Below are 19,774 nucleotides of genomic sequence, written 5' to 3'. Positions count from 1 at the left end.
ACACATACACATATATATACTCACAAAAATAAAATGGAAATGTAATATGTTAAGGTTGATATTACTTTTTGAATGAAGTACGTTGAATGGTAAGTGGATTACAAATGCGTAGTTCAAAAGTTCAATTAAAATAATATTTGAAGTAGAATAAATATTTTTCAAAGTTATTTTTAAATAGGTTCGTTAATTATCGAGTCAGAACTTTTCAAATTAAAAAGCAAATTGTTTGACAACACTTAAAAATTACATAGATCGAATTTTTCTTATTTTTAAACTAAAATATGAAAAAAAAATCGCATAAGCATGATTTTGCGAAAAATGTTTAATTTCGGGTTACAATAGTTGAGATTGTTTATCAAACTATTCTAAATATTACTCTGCTGCGCTTTAATAACCAGAATTGTATGTAAAAGAAAGTTTATTATAAGTGGAAAAAATGAAATGTAGTTTAAAAACCGGTGAAAAAGTTTATAGTCGAATTATTTGGAAAATGTAAAACATACAGTTCTTCCACAAATGCTATACCTTTATTTAAAATTGCTTATATTAGAATACTTTACCGAGAAACAATGTTGCCGTGTTTAAAAAGATATTAATACTTTAAAATACAATAAAATATACACGTGCCAGTCGAGACTGTTTGACAATTAAATATATATAGATAAATATATATTAAGTTACAATACACATATAAGAAATAATAAAATACACGCAGAGTGTATCTTATAGTATAATATATTATATTTGTCTGTAATATTTTAACCATCACAAATACTAACAACTACCCAAAGTTCATTAAGCGAGTAAAACATTTTTATCAGATCAAAATAATAATTAATAACTAACTAATAACGAAAAGAACATTTTAACATAAAAAAAAAAGAATATAACGGCTATACCTCTCATTTTGTGTAGTACTACCGCATTATAAACATATTCTACTAAAATGTTTTGTGCTTGGTTGCGATTATGATCGTATTTTTTACGCATAAGCTAACTTCAGAGAAAATTCATTAGTTCCGGCTAATCGATTTTTTTCATAGTGTATAAAAATACTGTTGCTTATATTATATTATGCTTTTGAGGAGTACTCCACGAAAACGCCAGTATCAAAACGGTAGGAAGGGATGTGGCGTGAGTGGTGGTTTCAATAGAAAATAAAGAGATAATTTTTTTGTTCGAAAACGTAAAAACCTATATAATGCGGTGGATACCAAAGGAAAATTACCAACGAGGGTTTTCACGATAAGTAATGAAAACCATAACGTGGAACACGACTGAATCGGATGGCGTCGTTAATAGGTAAATATGATGATACTCCTACCTATTCGTGATCAAAACGGTGGGGCGACAACCATGTTTTACCGTTAGTATGAAGTGGTATTGTCTTGGAAAATACGATACGGCCGAAAACAGCGCGGTTACGGTAGGTGACAATAAACGAATGTTTTCGATCTAGTGTGAAAAATAACGTCTTACAGACTTTGTATGATGCTGTGTAACAAGCAATATTTTGCTATAGGGTCGGTATTTTAAACATGCGGTTTCGATATGGAATACATTTTTTAACACTCGAACGTAAAGACCGACGTTTACGATCACGGGGAAACGGTAAATGGTGATGATACGATAACCCGGTAAAAAAAAATAGACGAACAAAAATCGATACGATCGAAAACGGCATGACCGACCACCGTCGGTTCGCCGTGTCCAAGACGAAAGCTTGTTAATCGAATAACGATCTGACGCAGGGAGTGCTATCTTCATTTAGTTTGTTTATTGAAATATAAACGGGTCTAAACCTATTCAATATATATTTATACAGCGGCATTGGATAAAGAGAGGTGGAAAGGAATTCTAGAAACAGCGATAGTCCTGAATGGACTGCTAAAAACCTAAGTAAAAGAAGAAGTGAATACAACTAACAACCGCAAACATTATGATAAGCAGGTGCCAAGCGGTGCCCGTTAATTGTTTTCGATTCATACACGAGGGAGCGGACCGGCCAGGAAGGCAAAAGGGCAACTACCTCCCGGGCCCTCCATAGTGTCGCATTAACAAAAATTACGGATGTATATATTCGTATAGAAAATTTAATGTATATTTTTAGTTATTTATTTGTATATTTGTTATACGAAAATGTACAAAAAATATGAACTGAACACTATCACCTAAAAATAATTATGAGTTGAAATGCGATGATAATAGGTCCAGTTGATCAACCTTCCCGGGCTCCTCGATACCCAGTCCGTCCTTAGGTCCACGTGTGTACATCGAACTTTTTCCGCGCGATATCCGTTACGGTTAAAATTCTGAAAACATCGTATGAACCGCAGGAATCAGGAACGTTTTAAATTGTTCGCCAAAATCCAACACGCGCGCGGTGTTATATAAATAGAGGCGCGAACCGAATGAGTCGCAACAGTATAGCTGGACCCAGCTGAAGGTTTTCGAGTACTTGGATATTTTTGTGAACTTTCGCCCGTTTACGCACCAATCAGACAGATCAATTGGATTTATAACATTTCTAGGGTTAGGCAATGAGGTTACAGTAAGATCGATTTATTCTTGAATCGTAACCAACCGGCAGATTTCGCGTGGTTACCGAATATTTGTGTCCGGATCAACGCGACACCCATTCTAAACGTGTTAAAAATATTTTATTGGAACGCGAGAGAAATCAAATGCCGTGATATTTCGCGTGTCGTTTAAAATCCGTAGCACCTTTATTCGTAATTCGCGGCCTTTCGTTGTTTACCGATCGCCCGCCCACGAGGCCACGATAACGTGACGACGAATGATATAGCACGAATAAGAATGTTGGACGACCGTCGTAAACGATGCATGATGATGATGATGATGCTGTCAATCGTTCAGCCAACGCGAACATCGAACGACGGCGTTGCGGATAGGCAAACGTGATACGCCGACGTACGCGTGACCGGAACAACGGCAGCTGCGAGACAATATTATTACCCGTAATGCGATTGTTTGCCGACCGCGTTTCCGCCTGTTCGTGTCGACGGTGAAGCGTTTTCTCGTCTCGCCGACGGGTTTGACGTTTTTCCGGCCGCGATAACGCGCGATCCGATCATAATCGCGTCTGACGGATGTTTCGTCTGCGCGTCTCGCGTCGGTCTCGCCGCCCGTCACCTTCCCGTGTAACGCAATAACGTTCATCCCGTCCCCGGCCGAAGACGCTCGCGACGCGTCTCGCACCGTCCATTACCGTTATTGCTCGTCACGTGCGAACCCGTAGGGTAGGATAACGAAAGGAGAAACAGCCGATCGGACGTACCTGTAACACCTTCAAAGCATTGTCTTGACGAAACGTTTCGATGCGTTTAACCAAATCGTAATGCATGAACAATCAAACAAACGTAACTCTGGTCTTTTTAACGTCGCGGGTGCATTAGTCCCAACGAACGCGTTTCCCTTGGATATCGTGTATTTTTCACGGGTTCCTTCAACTGTTTGATGTATGCACTTTTGTAGTCGGGCCTCGTTCAAAACATTTCGGAGGGGTGAGAACACCCGGCATCCCCCGTGCGCGCGCCCCTGCGAATACGCACGTCGGACACGGTACTCGACGTGTTGATTACGAACCAGGACTGCGCAACAATCATCTACGGGCGCGTGTGCACGAAATCGTATTCAGGTTGTACGATTGTTGGTTCGACCGTCACATTTATACAGGCCCGTGGGTATTGTAACGAAACGAATCGAAAAGCAAATCGTCGGTGGTACACCGGTTCCTACGAGCTTAACACATATCTATGTATTCCCAAAGCGAACAAAAAAAAAAATAAAAGGAAAGAAAATCGAGAACCGCCCTACCACGGAGGCTCGTCGTCCGCGGGCACCATGTGTGATGGTTTTTTCACGTCTGCCTCGCAGCCAATGGTGATTTTGATAAAATATCAAGCGGGGGATTTTTTCGGTTTTGTCACTCTCCTCCACCATAGTTACATGTATCCGATAGAGAATTAAATTTGTTTATGATTCTATTTTAAATGAAAAAATTTTCAATTTTTTTTTCATTATTTAAATCAAGGATTCTCAGATTTTTATAGATACTGTACCTTTTTTTATCATTAAACTTCTTTGGGTACCCCTTCTTAGTTAACTAATACAAAAAAATTTAAAAACTTTACTTACATTTTTATATCATTAATAATTAACGCACAAAAAATGTTAAAAAGAAAAAGAGCTTATTTTCAATGAAATTAGTGAGAAGTCATCCTTCATTTGTATTGTTAGCACAGTTGATTAATATAGGGTTCTAATTTAGTTAAATACAATATTAAATCATCTTCAACATTTCATTTGTTTCTATATTTACGTTTAACATAAATTAAACTCGAATAACCATTTTCTACATAAATTATTTAAATTTAAAGGTTTATTGGCTAGACTCAAACCCCTTAAAATATCTTGAGTACCCCCAAGGGGTACCAGTGGTTGAGAACCACTGATTTAAACAGTTAAATTTTAAATAAATAATAAAATATAGTAAAAATCCCATAAATCTGACTATAATCTGAAAAAATCCGATCAAACCCGAATAGCTTAACCTTATGAATTCTAGTTTTAGGTCGGTAATTTTTTTATAACGTATCAATTCATCGTTAATTGAAATTAATCATTCATCCACTGTTATCAATTCAATATTTTGTAACGTTACTCGACGGATCCGCAATAATATTAAGTTACTAAGTGTTAAGTCTGGTACGAGTTCAATAAATATACTTGTAAAGAATATTTTTACGGTATTGATGATAAATTATTTAACATTTAGAAAAACCAACAGTTACAAAAAAAATAAAAGCTGAACGTATATACTGGATGGATACACCCGAAATTGGTGTTGAACCGGAACCCTTATATATGCTACTGAATCGCTTCCCTGTTGGTTTTCCTGTCAACTAGTTGTTTTTTGCAACTTGCGCGTGTACAGTTCAAGGGTTTGCGTGTTCCGCTTACATTATGTTTTTCGTCGTTCGTTGCTTTTTATATTTGCACGTGGTTTTTCGCAATTGGTTCAAAGTCACTTTTAAGTTTTACACAGTAATTATTACAAACACAAAGTGACTAACAAATACGCACAAATAAATACAACCATAATGCATGACAGTTTATTGCTAATGCAAAAAAAAAAAAAAGTTTGAACACATGTCGTAAAAATGATGTGACGTGTAAAAAACACAACGGTTGACATGAAAAAAATTCAAGGGATGGGGTGAACAACTCCTTTCTCCGCTCCCTCAAATCCAAAAAAACAACCGCTGCTCGCAGCGCTGAAGCCTACTGTTACCATCGTTATTATAACATAATCTGTTTACAGTATGTTCGCAGGACACATGATGGTCGGAACTTCGGTGGCGTGCGGCTTGTCGCTGGTCGTCATACTCATGTGCACCATCCCGGCGTCGTTGTCGGCACCTTATCCGATGTTACAAGGGTAACGATACAGCATTTCCATCCATTCGCTCGCGTGGACACAACTCGCGTGAACCGGGCTTGATCCTGACCGGTCACTGGTGGTTTCCTTTCTGGACCGCGTCCCAGCCCCCTGGAGAGAGGAAACTGCCACGTTCGTGGTGGCGAAAAGTCGGCAAACGAACCGATGCAAAACACTACCGCGGTCGGGGAGGGGGGAGGCTGAGGAATAAACAGCATTTGAAAACAAAAAAAAAAATCAACATGGACCGGGCCGGCGTTTCTCGAGGGGGACCTTCGCGCGGCGGCGAGAGTCGGTCGGAGGCAAACCATACACGAGCATTGAACTGGCTCGAGTACGGGTCATACGAATCGCGTGTTCGTCTCGGGACAACGTTTTTCGATCTCAGCGAAATCCGCGAGGGGTTTTACTCGTTTTAAAACGTTAATTCGACATCGTATCCGACACTATAATCGATAAGCGTTGTTTTCGTGTCGTTCGAATTGAGCCAGTCGGTTTTTCTCACACAAGGTACAGGGTGTTCCGGGAAAATGGAAAAAATAATAAAAAATAACCTTCATATGAGCGTGAAAAGATAAAAAAATCTAATTATATAATATTTTATTTTATTTTTTATTTTTCCCTTAAACAGAATGTGCATTGCAAGCGGTCCAATAACGGTTAAAAACTAGGGGTGATCCTAGAACAGATACTTGGTATCGATATATAATTATCGGTAATTTTCAAACCAATATTTGATCCAATACCGGAAAACAAAGAACCACAAGCATAAAATAATATTTTATTATCACAAAGTAGGTTATAGAACAAATAATTTATTGCTCTCAAAAAAATATTAAATATAGGATGAAATTTATTTTTATTTTAATTTTTTTTCTTGTAAACCATTTCTGGGTAAAAAAAACCTGTAAAAAGACTAATAAGTAAATAATTTTTGGTTATTGATTTGTTATTTTTTATTTATTCATTATACCATACACTTGTTTAATACTACGTTTATATAGATGTATTTATGCTTACATTATTTAATATCGGCTTTATCTGGTAGCGGTTTGTGGTATCCCATTAATATTAGTATGGGTTCATGAGTTTAGCCAAAAAAGTTGATTTTTAATATATACATATATACAAATATATATTGTATGTGGTTTGTGGTATCCCATTAATGTTAATATGAGTTCATGATTTTAGCCAAGAAAGTTGAATTTTAATATATACATTTATACACACATATATTTTACATATTGGTTGTCGGTTTTTATCGCATATATCGGAATATCGGTAAAAAGTGGTATCGATCCACTCTTATTACAAAAGTCATACGACTCAATATCAACGTTCGCGAGATGGTGTCCATTTGTATCTGTACCTAAACATATCGCTGAAATCGAACGCTAACATTGCGTACAGCTCTTTGCAATACCTCCAAAATCCCAATTGCCAAGCCATCGGACCAACGGTTATTGCTAACTACTGCGGTTGTGGTGATGAAAAAATAATGAAAAAGATGAACGACGTGCATTGATGTTTCTGACAACTTGCAGTTGAAATCAGACGAGGCACAATCCCGTTTCAGAAATATATACGAACGAATGGACACCGTAAGACGGACGTTGATTCTAAGGCATGATACACTTAACCTGTTGGACTGTTAATATGGCATATTATCTACAATCTGCTATGGATAAATGGAAATTATGTAATTTTTTTTTTCTTTCCTTTCCCTGCTGCAACAATTATATATTCAAATTTTTCCATTATTCCCGGAACACCTTGTGCACAGCGGTTAGTTTAGAATTTTACGTTTTCTGGAATATTGACAGAAGCGGTTAACTGGACACAGTGGTAAACTCAAATTGGAATATTAAACGTGCGGGCATCAAGTAATTGATGACTAATCGTCAATGTTACGAATTAATGAATAAGTCAGAGGCTACATAGAAAAAGGCTCTGGTGCAGTAATTATACTAGGCTCCCTAACCAATTTAATCTTTATACGAAAACTCAAAGTTCTATACGGTTATAAGTTGTTATTTATTTATTTATTTATTTTTTTTTTTTGAATACTTATCATAATAAACGAAAATAATCTACAGATAACTAATAGACGTACAAATTGAAAAGTAAATCCACTTTAATACTGTAAAAAACCTATAGCATGAGTTAATATTCAATAGTAATACTGATCGTAACTGGAATCACCACGTAGTATTTGTGAACTTACTGTTAAATACATTAAGATTGTCAAATATTCCAAATAAATATAGTCTCAAGGATCCCAAAGTCCCCTGTGCTCAACAGAATCAGGGTACTTTTCGATTTCGTCTAGTGATAGCTACGCCACTGGAATAGGTGTACCTAAACGAACGTAGATGAGCGAAAATTCAGTCGGCGCATCGCGTCCGATAAATAACAAAACCGTCGTACGCGACGTTAACCGAACGCGTTTTTACGTGCATTTTATACCATTGCAGGTACGACTTTTAGAAATTATACTTAAGAACGTAATTTATTTCGCGGTACACACATGCACTCACTGGTGGTCCCGAATAAATTAATACGCGAAATAACACGTTTCACCGTTTCGAAACCCGTATGCACCTACGCATCTATCGCAGTGCAACGCTATTGAGACCGTCGAACAGGTGGTGATAGTCTAAAAAACTATCAATGCTAAGAGTTAGACACACGTCAACAACAACAGTCGATCTGTTTTGATGTTCAACGGTGGAATTGTTTTCTATTTTCTTTAAACTGTACCTGTCTAATGACACCGGATTTTTTTTTTTTTTTTTCAAAATCGAACGGACCAAACATATTTTTTTCATTTGCCATTGAATTTCGATAACGCGATACAATTATAGACGGTAAAAAAAAACAACCCACAAAACGTATATTAATTTATACATGACCATAAAAATCGAATAAAATACGTACACCACAGGGCAGTTATGAATCGTATAAAATATGAGTTCAAATAAATTTACAAGTACAATTTTAGTAACGCAAACGCGTGTAAAAACATAGCAACTATTGCTGTTGTTTTATTTTTTTTTACCGGCGATGAAAATAAATAGTTATAAAAATCAATACGACGCTTGTGAACGTGCAATTTTTTTATAAAACAAAATAAAAACAACCACTCAATCCCCGGGGGTGTCGTGTATGTTATTAAAAGTCGATTAACTGTGGCCAGCTGGAAATGAGTGCACGTATAATACGTCCGGACAAAAAATATGAGCAAAGGTATACGGCAGTGTAGTCCGAAACGGTCGTCTATTATACTGCGGGCTTGTTTGATATTATACAACATGTCCCGTTCTCGTTGAAAAAAAAAATTAAAAATTAATTCCTTTCGTGAGTCTTGTTACGCTGTCGCGGCAATTTTCTAATTGCATTTCATGTGTGTATGTGTGTGTGTGTGTGTGTGTGTGTGTGTGTGTGTGTGTGTGTGTGTGTGTGTGTATGTACGCGCGTAGGCAAGATAAAAACCAACTGATCTCGAAGAGCCGGTGAATAGATCCGCAGTAATAATAGTTGAAAAATCTATAGTATGATGAAATTGTATTCAAAATTTAAACACACTCTATATGGAAAAAGTGAGAATATAAACAGTCTTTTCCTCGAGAAAATTTTCCCGGCCGGTTAATGTTGATTAACATAGCTCGAAGGACAGTGTAAGTTAGGTTTGGCGCCGTGTGAGTGCGTGCAAAATCGTACATCATCAAAAATCCAAAAGGGGGGGGGCACGTGTGGTCGGTGCTTCTCGGTGATCGTTATCGATAGGTTTATAATTTGTATCCATGATTCTCAAAATTCCTTCTCCTGTGGTAAAGTTTTGTCCATGAGCAATAATATTAGCTAACAATATAAATTTAATAATATGCATGATAAATAACTAATAAAGTATATTATATGTACTATAGTTAATATATTAATAATATATTATATTGTGTATATAAATGTAGAATATAAGCAGAAAATCCAGGTAAAACACAACCCTCCTTGTCCCCCCCCCCAATGGACACATGCATGCGTGTGTATTTGTGTGCGTATTTGCATTTACGGGATAAGCTCAGCATTTCTGTGCTACCGGAGCAAGATGAAGCGATACCCTTCGGATGGGTCTAGGACATTTCGGCGATAAGCCATTACAATTTAGAGTTTAGCTCGAAATCATCGAATCTCCCATTTAAACGAACTGAATATCATGATAATGATCCTGACCTTTACGTCGATATCGTCAAAATCATCTAGTACCGTCAGCACTAGCTTTATCCAATACATACACGAAACCATCGTATGAAACATACACATCTTTATTTTTCTTAAGAATCATTATGGACAACGTTTCGAAGTAGAAAGTTTAAAAGTTCAAGCATACTATAATCGTATTTTAATAATCGATAATATTCGATGGTTCAAGATTTGTTTAATTAATACAATTGTATACACGGCCAGATCGATGTAACGCCCAAATGACATCGCTGAACTGTCTCATTAATCCTATCGACCGACTTATCTAACCATCGAATGCACCGGACCGGCCGGAAAAGCGTCAAAAACTAATTTCGTAGTCTTTTCGTTCCGTGTCTCGGATTTTAGGCTTGGACGTAAATATAATTAACATAACTTCAAAAACCATGCGTACAGTATAAACATAATGTGTTGCATAGAAATCAATTTTTTCTTAACCTCCCACTTATAAGACTATAAGATTATTATTATTTTTTTTTCTATAACTATAATTAGTCACACTACTGCTATCGTTAGCATGAATAATTCGAGAGATTCTCGCGCACAGTTAGTCCAAACTTCAAGCCAAATCTGTACTATTTATAATTGCTTACTTTAAGAATTGCATTCTTATATTTCCTTGATATTGTCGCAGATATAATCGTAATAACGGTTAAAACCATTCAGCTATATTTTATTCCTTTTGATTCTTAATTGAGAACATTTTTTTAATTATTCGTAAATGATTATTAAAGCTGTTGGTTAAACTAAACCAATGGTCTTAAACGAGTATTTGTAAAAATGTCAATAAAACCTACACAAATTCTGCAGTAATATATATATATATATATATATATAGATTTAAAGGTCTTATGTTCGTGAGTATTATATGAAACTCCAAAATGTCCTACATTAAAATATATATTCAGAACCTTTATCAATATTTTGACAGTTAAAATGTTTACTAAGAACCATCAATCCGATATGACGGACGACAAAATTTCCTTTGTGAAGTTTCGTACGAACACACCAACCATAAATGTCGATAAAATGGCAATTGTACGTTTCCCAAGATGGTTAATGAATAATTAGTAATGATTATATTTTATCATTATCATTTGACATGAAAACGACCGTCGTTAAGTCACTTAATGTAGGTCAATGTATTCTTGATAATGTAGTTACATTCAAACGACGACCAACTTATTAACCAAGTAAATTTTTTATGGCTTTGAAATGCTTGAAAAATTGTACGCATTATTTTAATTTCAATTTTTTTTATATATATATATATATATATATATACTTCCTCCATCATTAAAATGAGCAATTTAATTCGATTTTAAAATAAACGCCAAAGTTGCATTTCAGAAAAATAAAACTAATCCATTATCGAACAAACAGAGGTATCAGAAAATGTGTAAGAGCTTAGTAGAACAATAAAGTAATATATATTTTGCGTATTTCACTCAGAATGTTGCGTTGTAACTTACAGCAACCAGATCAATTTTCATGTTATTCAAGCTGGTGGTAATTTATACATTACATTCTTTGACGTCTGTGATGAAATAAAAGAGAAGAGCGTATATTATCCCTTATCCCTAACTTATTATCTCCTATTCGTATTATGAGCCATCTCACCATCTCTATCTCGCAACAAACGTCTGAAAACATTTTTGGTTATCCTTATTGTATCTCTCCTAATAAATCAAATTTTTTTAAAAACAATAAGTCATATTTAATGTGCGATGCATATGTATTAAAAATAAATAATACATATCAATGATTTAATGTGTAAATACATCGTGTTGTGTTAATTTCAGACAAAACAATGCGTTCTTGTCATCAGAAAACGACGGCGATCCAGAAGTTATGTTGGAATTATTGGCCCGAATAGGCCAAAATATTATGAGAGCAAATGAACTGGAAAAGTAAGCTGAACATATTTTAGTATTTAAAACGTGAACAGTAAATCCGTTGATTTTAAATTGTTTTCGACCGGTATTTGTCCAGCACAAAACGGTGAGAAACGACGGTTCTGTACGACTGGTAACGTATACAAATATTCCGGCGGTCTATAACGGGTAAAGGACTTGATTCGGTAACAGCTCTTTGAAAGTTTCTAAAAATATAAACGAATAAAATAAGCTAAGGGACAAAAAAAATATGTATTATTTCTATTAAAACATTTTAATTGAAATGAAATAATTTGAATGCTATATTATAGAAAATTATGCCCACTCAGCAGGTATTGGATGTATCGAATAAAAAGTATACATGTGTTTTCAGTAAAAGGTATTATACAAAATAAAACGCACGTTATACATAACAGTAATAAAAAGACGTTTTTATAACCGACCGGATACAGGTTCGACGTTCGAGCGAACAACGGGAATCGAACGTTACCTAGTGGTGTGAATACCGCACTGGATTTGAAAGCAGTAGATGTAATCTAAAAACGATTTCTGATTATTGATTTTATGCGTCTAGTAAATTTCATGAGTAAATTTTCTGAAAAACCATTGGGAAATGCGGCAGGGGGGATAGAAGAAGCAACGCGATCCGATATCGAATCAACTCAGTAGTGCGTATTTGGTACACTACTATGGGGCACTGGAGAACCGCCTATTAAGAACCGATTGAATTCGACGGATTATTCAAATATTTAGCGGGGGTAGTTTACCCGGTCGTCCTAGAATTTCAACGGTCTGCGTAAAAAACTACAAAAAATAAATAAATAAATAACTCGAGGATTTTTCCACGTACCAATCGTTGTGATCGTTGGTCGTTCTTTCGAAAACTTCGGAAATTTTTCTTTGAAATGCCGTTAGCATTTACTTCGTTTCGTATTGATGGTACACTAATAAAAACCCTTAAAATGCAGGGCTTTTTTTATGTACCAGCAATTGTTCGATTTCAATATTTGATACTGACCTGAGGAGGAGTGACATTGTCTAAAAAGTGTGCGCTTATGGTCTTAAAAATCGCTCTACCCTTTATCGGCATCTAGATCCGCCACGGTCGCAGCAGTATGGCATGCGATACGAACACGAGAAAAAAAAGAACACCCAAAATCGTATAACACAGTCCAACGCAGAGTAAATACCTGAAACAAGTTGAATGAACAATGCGAGCGCTAGGAATCGTCAACTCCGGTAGTTGACGAACGATCGTCAAAGCGATCGTGTCTGCGAGCTTTCGGTGCTCATGCGAAGTTTTGTGTGCGCGCTTGAAATATCACGCGGAGAAAATGCGTTAAAGTTCGTGCGCGCATGAAAACGCTACTGTTTCGAGTGTATAGTGAGGGTAGGTACTCTATTGATCGACGAAGAACTTGTTTATTCATGAATAATAACACATAGGTAATGAATACAATCTGAACACTCATTCACTGACTGATCAACGTCATAGGAGCAACTAGAACTTACAGTTTGGACCTGCTAGGGTTACGCCCCCACCACTGCAGTCTACTAATTTACATACTGATAATATTTGTCACTATTCACTACCACAGGTTCAGTTCAAATTTTAGCAAAAAGATGAAGATAAAAATATGAAATAGCGCGATTTTGTGAACCAAATTTTGATTTTGGTTACTTACTCCTAAGTAAAGCGAAATCCAAAATATACTGAACGCCAAGTATTGACCGAACTTAATAATTATTTTGTGTCTTAAGATTATAGACATAGATTATTTGATTTTATCTCAATCTCAAACACAAAATTCATTATTTTTATTATTAATTATTCATTATTGATTCATTATTTTTAATATGGTAGGACTATGCCTCCACTAACCCTCCCCCTAAGTGTACCTATGATAAACGTACATCCAAGAATCCAAAACTACCACACAGATTCATTTGAAATAAATTATTGTTACCAATATGAAAATGTAATTATTTTATTTTGTTTATTTTATTGATTACCACTTGAGGTAAATTTAAATTAATACACTATAAATAAATATCATACAACAATTGTGTGTTTTTTCCAGCCAACTATTTTTTTTTCGACACTGAAATAGTGATGATTGATCAAATTTATAACAGTGAAATATCTGCTGGATGAAGCCAAGTATTGGGGCCGATATCTGTATATTTAAATTTTTTTTTTATATATACGCAAGTGTTCGTACGACAAGTTTAGCATGATCGGACATCTATAGCTGGAACAGCTCGCGTGACGAACGAAAACGGCGCAAATGTTCCGACGAGTTGTTCTGGTTGATTATTATTAGTAAATCCAACGATTTATTTATGGGAAATTATAAAAAAGCTTTTTTTCCTTCTTTAAACACTTAACCCTTTTTTCGCCCTCTTATTACTATTATTATATTTGTGCGAATTACTGTTATCCTATTCAAATTCCAGTGTGCGCTACTGTTCAAGACGATACTGCGAGACTAACCATACTATTCCTATACGTTACGTACACACACCATTAGGCAACTGTGCTCTGAGAAGTATTTTACGCGATTCGGGAAAACGGAAAAAGCTTAGAGTCGGATTTTGGTGGTGCCCGATCCGAACGGTAACCGACTCCGTCGTTTCAACACCGGTATAGGAAATCGTTATTCTCCCCCTCCCTCTCCTGACATATATCACGAAAACATGAAACCGACTGTTAAAATGGACTTTTTAATATTTCCATCGGTTCGCCTCGTACTCAATGCAAAAGTTAAGTCCGTCAGTTTTAAATTCATCTCGGACAAGTATAATACTAGGTACTTACTGCAATCAACCACGGGTATAAGGTCAAGAATATAAATTGGAAAGCCGATTCCAGGCAGACAGCAGGCTGCGTTCGATTTCAAAACTATTTTGAACATCCTTATCTCATCACAAGATCACATGTCATCGTCGGACATAGAACACGTCTAAAACGCGTGATGGACAGGGACAGCAAACTGAATGGTACCTGAAATCCTCTGTATAATCCCTTTAATCTTATTGTTCCCGCGCAAATTCAAGCGATTGCACTCACAGAGACATTCAATACACACGCGCTTGATACCCTGACCACATTTCGACTTTTTCGAACGCGATTAGTTTTCGTCGGTTACCGGATGCGAACAAATAAATACTTGAAACTTAAAGTGTGGTTTCTAGGAGATATTGCAATATTACTATAAGTTCGCGAAACACCCTGTCCACGTGTATTTATATAGACAATAATGTCCAAGACAATCTATAGGTATTTAATACAAAAATAAATTAAACTGTATGGGACTGAATATAAAAATATAATAAAAATAATAATGTAATTCAAAATCACATAATATACATAAGACCAAATATGTCATAATTTTTATTAGTTTTTTGTAATTTTAGAAAGAAGTCTCTATGTTTAGGGTGTGCAGTTACATACCCTGCATATCCCCTGCGCACGCCTATGTATATTTTAATGTCGAAACCCTTAGATCGATAATAATTACCAAACAACACTTTAAAAAATTAAATTGTTCACAATTTTATAAATTTCTTTTGAAACACCCGAAATTATTAAATTCAATAAGTTTTTCCGAAAAGTACGAGAAAACAGTGGAATGTGTAGAAAAAGGCTTACAAAATTCATAAATAATGGAGATAGCTGATATTGTATAATTTTCCTAATTCTTGTTAAAAAATGTCATTATATTTAGGTAACAATAAATTGATTAATACTTTAATTGTGATATTAAAAATTTAATTTTTTTAATTGTATAAAAAATTATAATAGTTTTGAAATGTTACATTGTGTTGTTTGGTGAATTATTAAGAGAAAATAGTATTTAATAATAATTAAAAGAAAATGTTTTATTATTTAGGTTATTTTACTAAAAAAAAGGTAAAGTAAAAAGAAAATAATTGTTTATAATATGACAGAGATTTGAACTTTAACTCTCGAGATGTGTGTGCATATGTGCATAAGTGTGAAGTATATGAATGAAGATTTTTTTGGTGGGGGGGAAGTAACAGCTGTCCCGTTTTTTTATTTTCTTAATATGGTCGCCCTACATTACGGTAACAGAAAAAAAACTAGCATGAATCATATAAAAGAAAAAGTTACCCATTAGTAATGCCCAACTTCGAATAGATTATTATTTACATTGTACGGTAGGTACAGTTTTTTTTAAGTACAAGTAGTCGCGATTCCAATTACTATTTGGTCTGTTTGGATGTTCATCAAGGACAAAAATTGATGACATGGTTTGTAGCAAGGGATTTTCTTCAGGGGTGTATTTCGTGTGAAATCATTTGTATTGTATTTTACGTGGTCAGTTACAGTATTCGTTTGTAATTCCACGTGAAGGACTTATTTATCAACCCGAGGGGCTCCAGTATTCAGACGTAATGATATTTTGAAAAAGCCGTATGTTAGAAGGTTTGGCTGGGCCCCGGACAGGGACAGTCGATTCGATAGCATATTTCATCAAACTTGTTCCATAGCTTCAATGACCATGCACAAATTAAATACTTAGAAGAAAATCCCACCTCGTTCGTTTTGATTCCTATTTCGTTTCCATAGTCTTAAGAAAATTCTTTTAAGATTTTTTTATCCCAGTTTCTTTTTTCTTAAAGTTTTTTTTTTTTTTGTGTTTTGTCTGTGAATTCTTTCATAGTCATATAAGAAATTCATTTTATAAAAGTCAACCGAATGTTCATATTTTTAGTAAAGTTCTTACCGAATCTTAAACCCATACTTATATAATATTAAATGGCATATCTCAAGTAAATAAGCGATAAAATTCGAAAAAAAAATAATTAGTATTACAGGATGTTATAAATAGGTACACTTATGGAATAATACAAGACTTAGAATATTTACAAATTGTATCCATAATTTTGTTTTCATACTTAACATAACTATATATATATAAATATATATATTTGGATTATTATGTATAACGATTATTTATTATGATTTTTTTACTATGATTTAAATATTTAATGTGAACAATATGATATTATATTATATCATAATTTTTTTTAATAATATATCATTAACTTTATACTATTACTTGATTTTCTTCACTGGCGGAGTTTACATGAACTCAATTTTACCTGATTTTTTTCAGTGGTGGAGTTTACATGAACCTAATTTTACCTATTTTTTTTTTCTGGCGGAGTTTACAGTAAAAAAAAGGTACTTATGGCGGAGTTTACAAGCGCTCAAGGAAATTAGTGGATCAGAGATGGAGGCGTAGTAACTGCTGGTCTGTTTTGTCTTGATATTCATAGCTACCCTTCCAAATGTTAAGCTCTAGTTGCGCCTATTGTGATTACATGTTTTGGGTACCTACCTATATCACAATTAATTTGAACCGAGAATTAACGGTTATCAACGAGAAAATTAATTTGTATAGTTTTCAATCGATACCTACACATTATACAAGTTGTGAATTAATAATCATAGTTTGTAATCAAATTTTATTTTAACTAATGAAAACATCATACTGGTGTCTATCGGTCACAATCCAAGTATCAAATCTCATAAGATTACTTTTTACTTTTAAAACATATTTACAATTACAATAAATTATGAAAACGCATCATGGAGTATTGCTATAATGGTAAACAATCATTATAACACTCAATACTATAACATAAAAGAACTGAATATAAATACTAGCACATACAAAAACAAATATGATTTTTATCTTATAAAGAAATGTTGCTCATTTTAATTTACTATGGATAATCATTCTACTATTCATAATCAAAATTTTATTATTTATTGTTAACTAAATACCTATAGTTATTCTATCAATCCAAATTTATCAAACCCATTACGATCATCTTGAAAACATAAGTGTATTTTTCTTGTACTTTTATAGATAACTGCCCACAGGAAAAATCAGTCATATCTATAAGTATTACCTAATAGATATAGAACAAATCTAAAAAAACCTGTGTAAAAAGTAAAGTATTGCGTTAATATACAGTTACATATAGGTAGTAGTTATACATAATAGCCTAGAAGAAAATAGTGTTTAACGTACCATACAGTATATTACACGATATTTTGTTAACTACATTAATATTCATTTTTCACAAGTACATAACAAAGAATAAATCATTTATGAGTCTGAATTTATGATTTTTGTATAAACTAATACTAATTTAACTCCTTGTTCTAATTCACCAATACACAAACATAATTAAAAAAACATAAAAATAAATCAATTAAATTCAAACATGAAAACAAATTAAAAAACTTACTGTACATGATTTTTCAAAACAAAAATCAAATTTCAATAAGTACTGGTATGCATACCTAATTGAAATTGTATATGGCACATAATTTAAACTTTATTCATAATATATGACATGCTATAATCATTTTTTGCTACCTAAGAAATACATTAAACATCCAACTTTCCATAGTCAACACAAAAAGAATGAAAATAGTAATATTACTTTATAATATACTGTTTACAAAAGCTAATAATACTCATTAACAGTTTTATAGAATTAAGTATTGAATTAATTATGTTATTTTCTAACAAGCTTCTAACTGGTTCCCCTTTTATTCTTATAATATAGTACTGGGCATATTATAAATTAATTTTTTGTTATTTTGAAGTCTAATGAATTTCTATTTTGATTGAAATAATCAGAGTTAATAATTAACTTTGAGTTTCAAAATAAAAAAATATATAAATATAAAAATAGAAAAATAGAAAATTACGTTAGTTAATACATAAGGATATTATAACATAGAAAGATGTCTTAAAAATTATAAACAAATATGTTATACCAAAAGTTATAATTACATTACTAATGTACAAAACATTTAAACTTATCGAACCTCCTTAAGGAATAACATTTTATACATAAACCAGTGTTCAAGAATTAAACTTACCACTGAGCAAATTTAACTATAAATTAATTAAGCCAAAGATCAATTTGAATATTTTAATTATTCAATATTTATAAAGATTCTATTAAGTCATTCATGTTTTTAATAGATTTAAACATAAATGTAAAAATTTTTAATATTAATTTATATAGTCAATACAAAGAAACAATATGGACAATAAACGGATAATAAATTCTATTTAAAATGTAAATTATATTATCATTATTCATAAATAAATGTTATTTATTTGATTTGTCGATAAATTCAATAAAAATGTAGGTGTAACATATTTTTATGAGTAACTTAACTATTTTATTAACTTAAGTCACATTTTAAATGTGTTTCAGTTCTAAACGTGGTCTTGATCTGGGCTTAAGCCGAGGCTACTCAGGCACACAAGCGGCAAAACACTTAATGGGCATGGCAGCAGCCAATTTTGCTGGTGGTCCAGGACGTCGACGTCGCAGTGATATGCTTCCTAAGCTTCTTACACCTTGAACTTTTAGTTTGTTATAAATTATATCTACAAACAATTATATTAAAATTTATACTAAAATTATATAAATATATGAAATATATATATATATATAATATAAATATATATATATATATATATATATATATATATATATACACATATACATACATATATATACATATACACACATATATAGACATATTACAAAGCCAATGATTGTTTTAAGCATAATCCATCCATTGTTTTGTGAATGTTACCACACCTTCAGTAGAATGTTAACAGATTATAAAAATGTCATAGATTAGCAAAATTGCTTACTGTAATACTTGTATCTTTAATCTAGACTATTGAATTGTAAACTCAATGACTTTAAAGTGTTTATCTCGTATTTTATTTTATGAAAAAATACAACATTCCTGTTTTAAAAACTTTTCATTTTCTTTATGTTTCATACCTCCTGAGTTTCTGGTAAATCATGATGTATAACTACACAAAAATATATACACACATACATGTATACATATAAAAACAACAAAAATATTATTTTTAAATGATTTTAATAAAATATAATATATATACAGCATAGTATTATAATAATTATTATTATTATGATAGATCTAAAAGAACACTACAAAATAAAATATAAATAAAACCAACATAAATTCATACACAAACAATACCTAATATTAAATGCCATCTAAATTATTAGAAATATTATTCAAAAATTGTATCATAATATAGCCTAATGATTTGTT

At 33.2% G+C, this 19,774-nt stretch overlaps 1 protein-coding gene across 1 annotated transcript in view; it reads left to right on the top strand.

Annotated features, from left to right (window-relative positions):
* LOC112680820 (diuretic hormone class 2) overlaps positions 1 to 19,098 on the top strand; it is a 60,878-nt gene extending 41,780 nt beyond the window's left edge. The window contains exons 2-4 of the mRNA XM_025551036.1: positions 5,345 to 5,461; positions 11,521 to 11,628; positions 18,889 to 19,098. Of these exons, the coding sequence (XP_025406821.1) occupies positions 5,346 to 5,461; positions 11,521 to 11,628; positions 18,889 to 19,039 (375 nt within the window). The 5' untranslated portion in view covers position 5,345 and the 3' untranslated portion in view covers positions 19,040 to 19,098. The remainder of the gene's footprint in view (positions 1 to 5,344; positions 5,462 to 11,520; positions 11,629 to 18,888) is intronic.
* The last annotated feature ends 676 nt before the right edge of the window (positions 19,099 to 19,774 follow it).

The sequence above is a fragment of the Sipha flava genome, unplaced genomic scaffold, assembly GCF_003268045.1.
Source record: "Sipha flava isolate LNK unplaced genomic scaffold, YSA_version1 101_pilon_pilon, whole genome shotgun sequence".
In the NCBI taxonomy this organism is placed as follows: domain Eukaryota; kingdom Metazoa; phylum Arthropoda; class Insecta; order Hemiptera; family Aphididae; genus Sipha; species Sipha flava.
The sequence above is the reverse complement of the archived record's forward strand: the minus strand, read 5'-3'. Positions and strand labels throughout refer to the sequence as shown.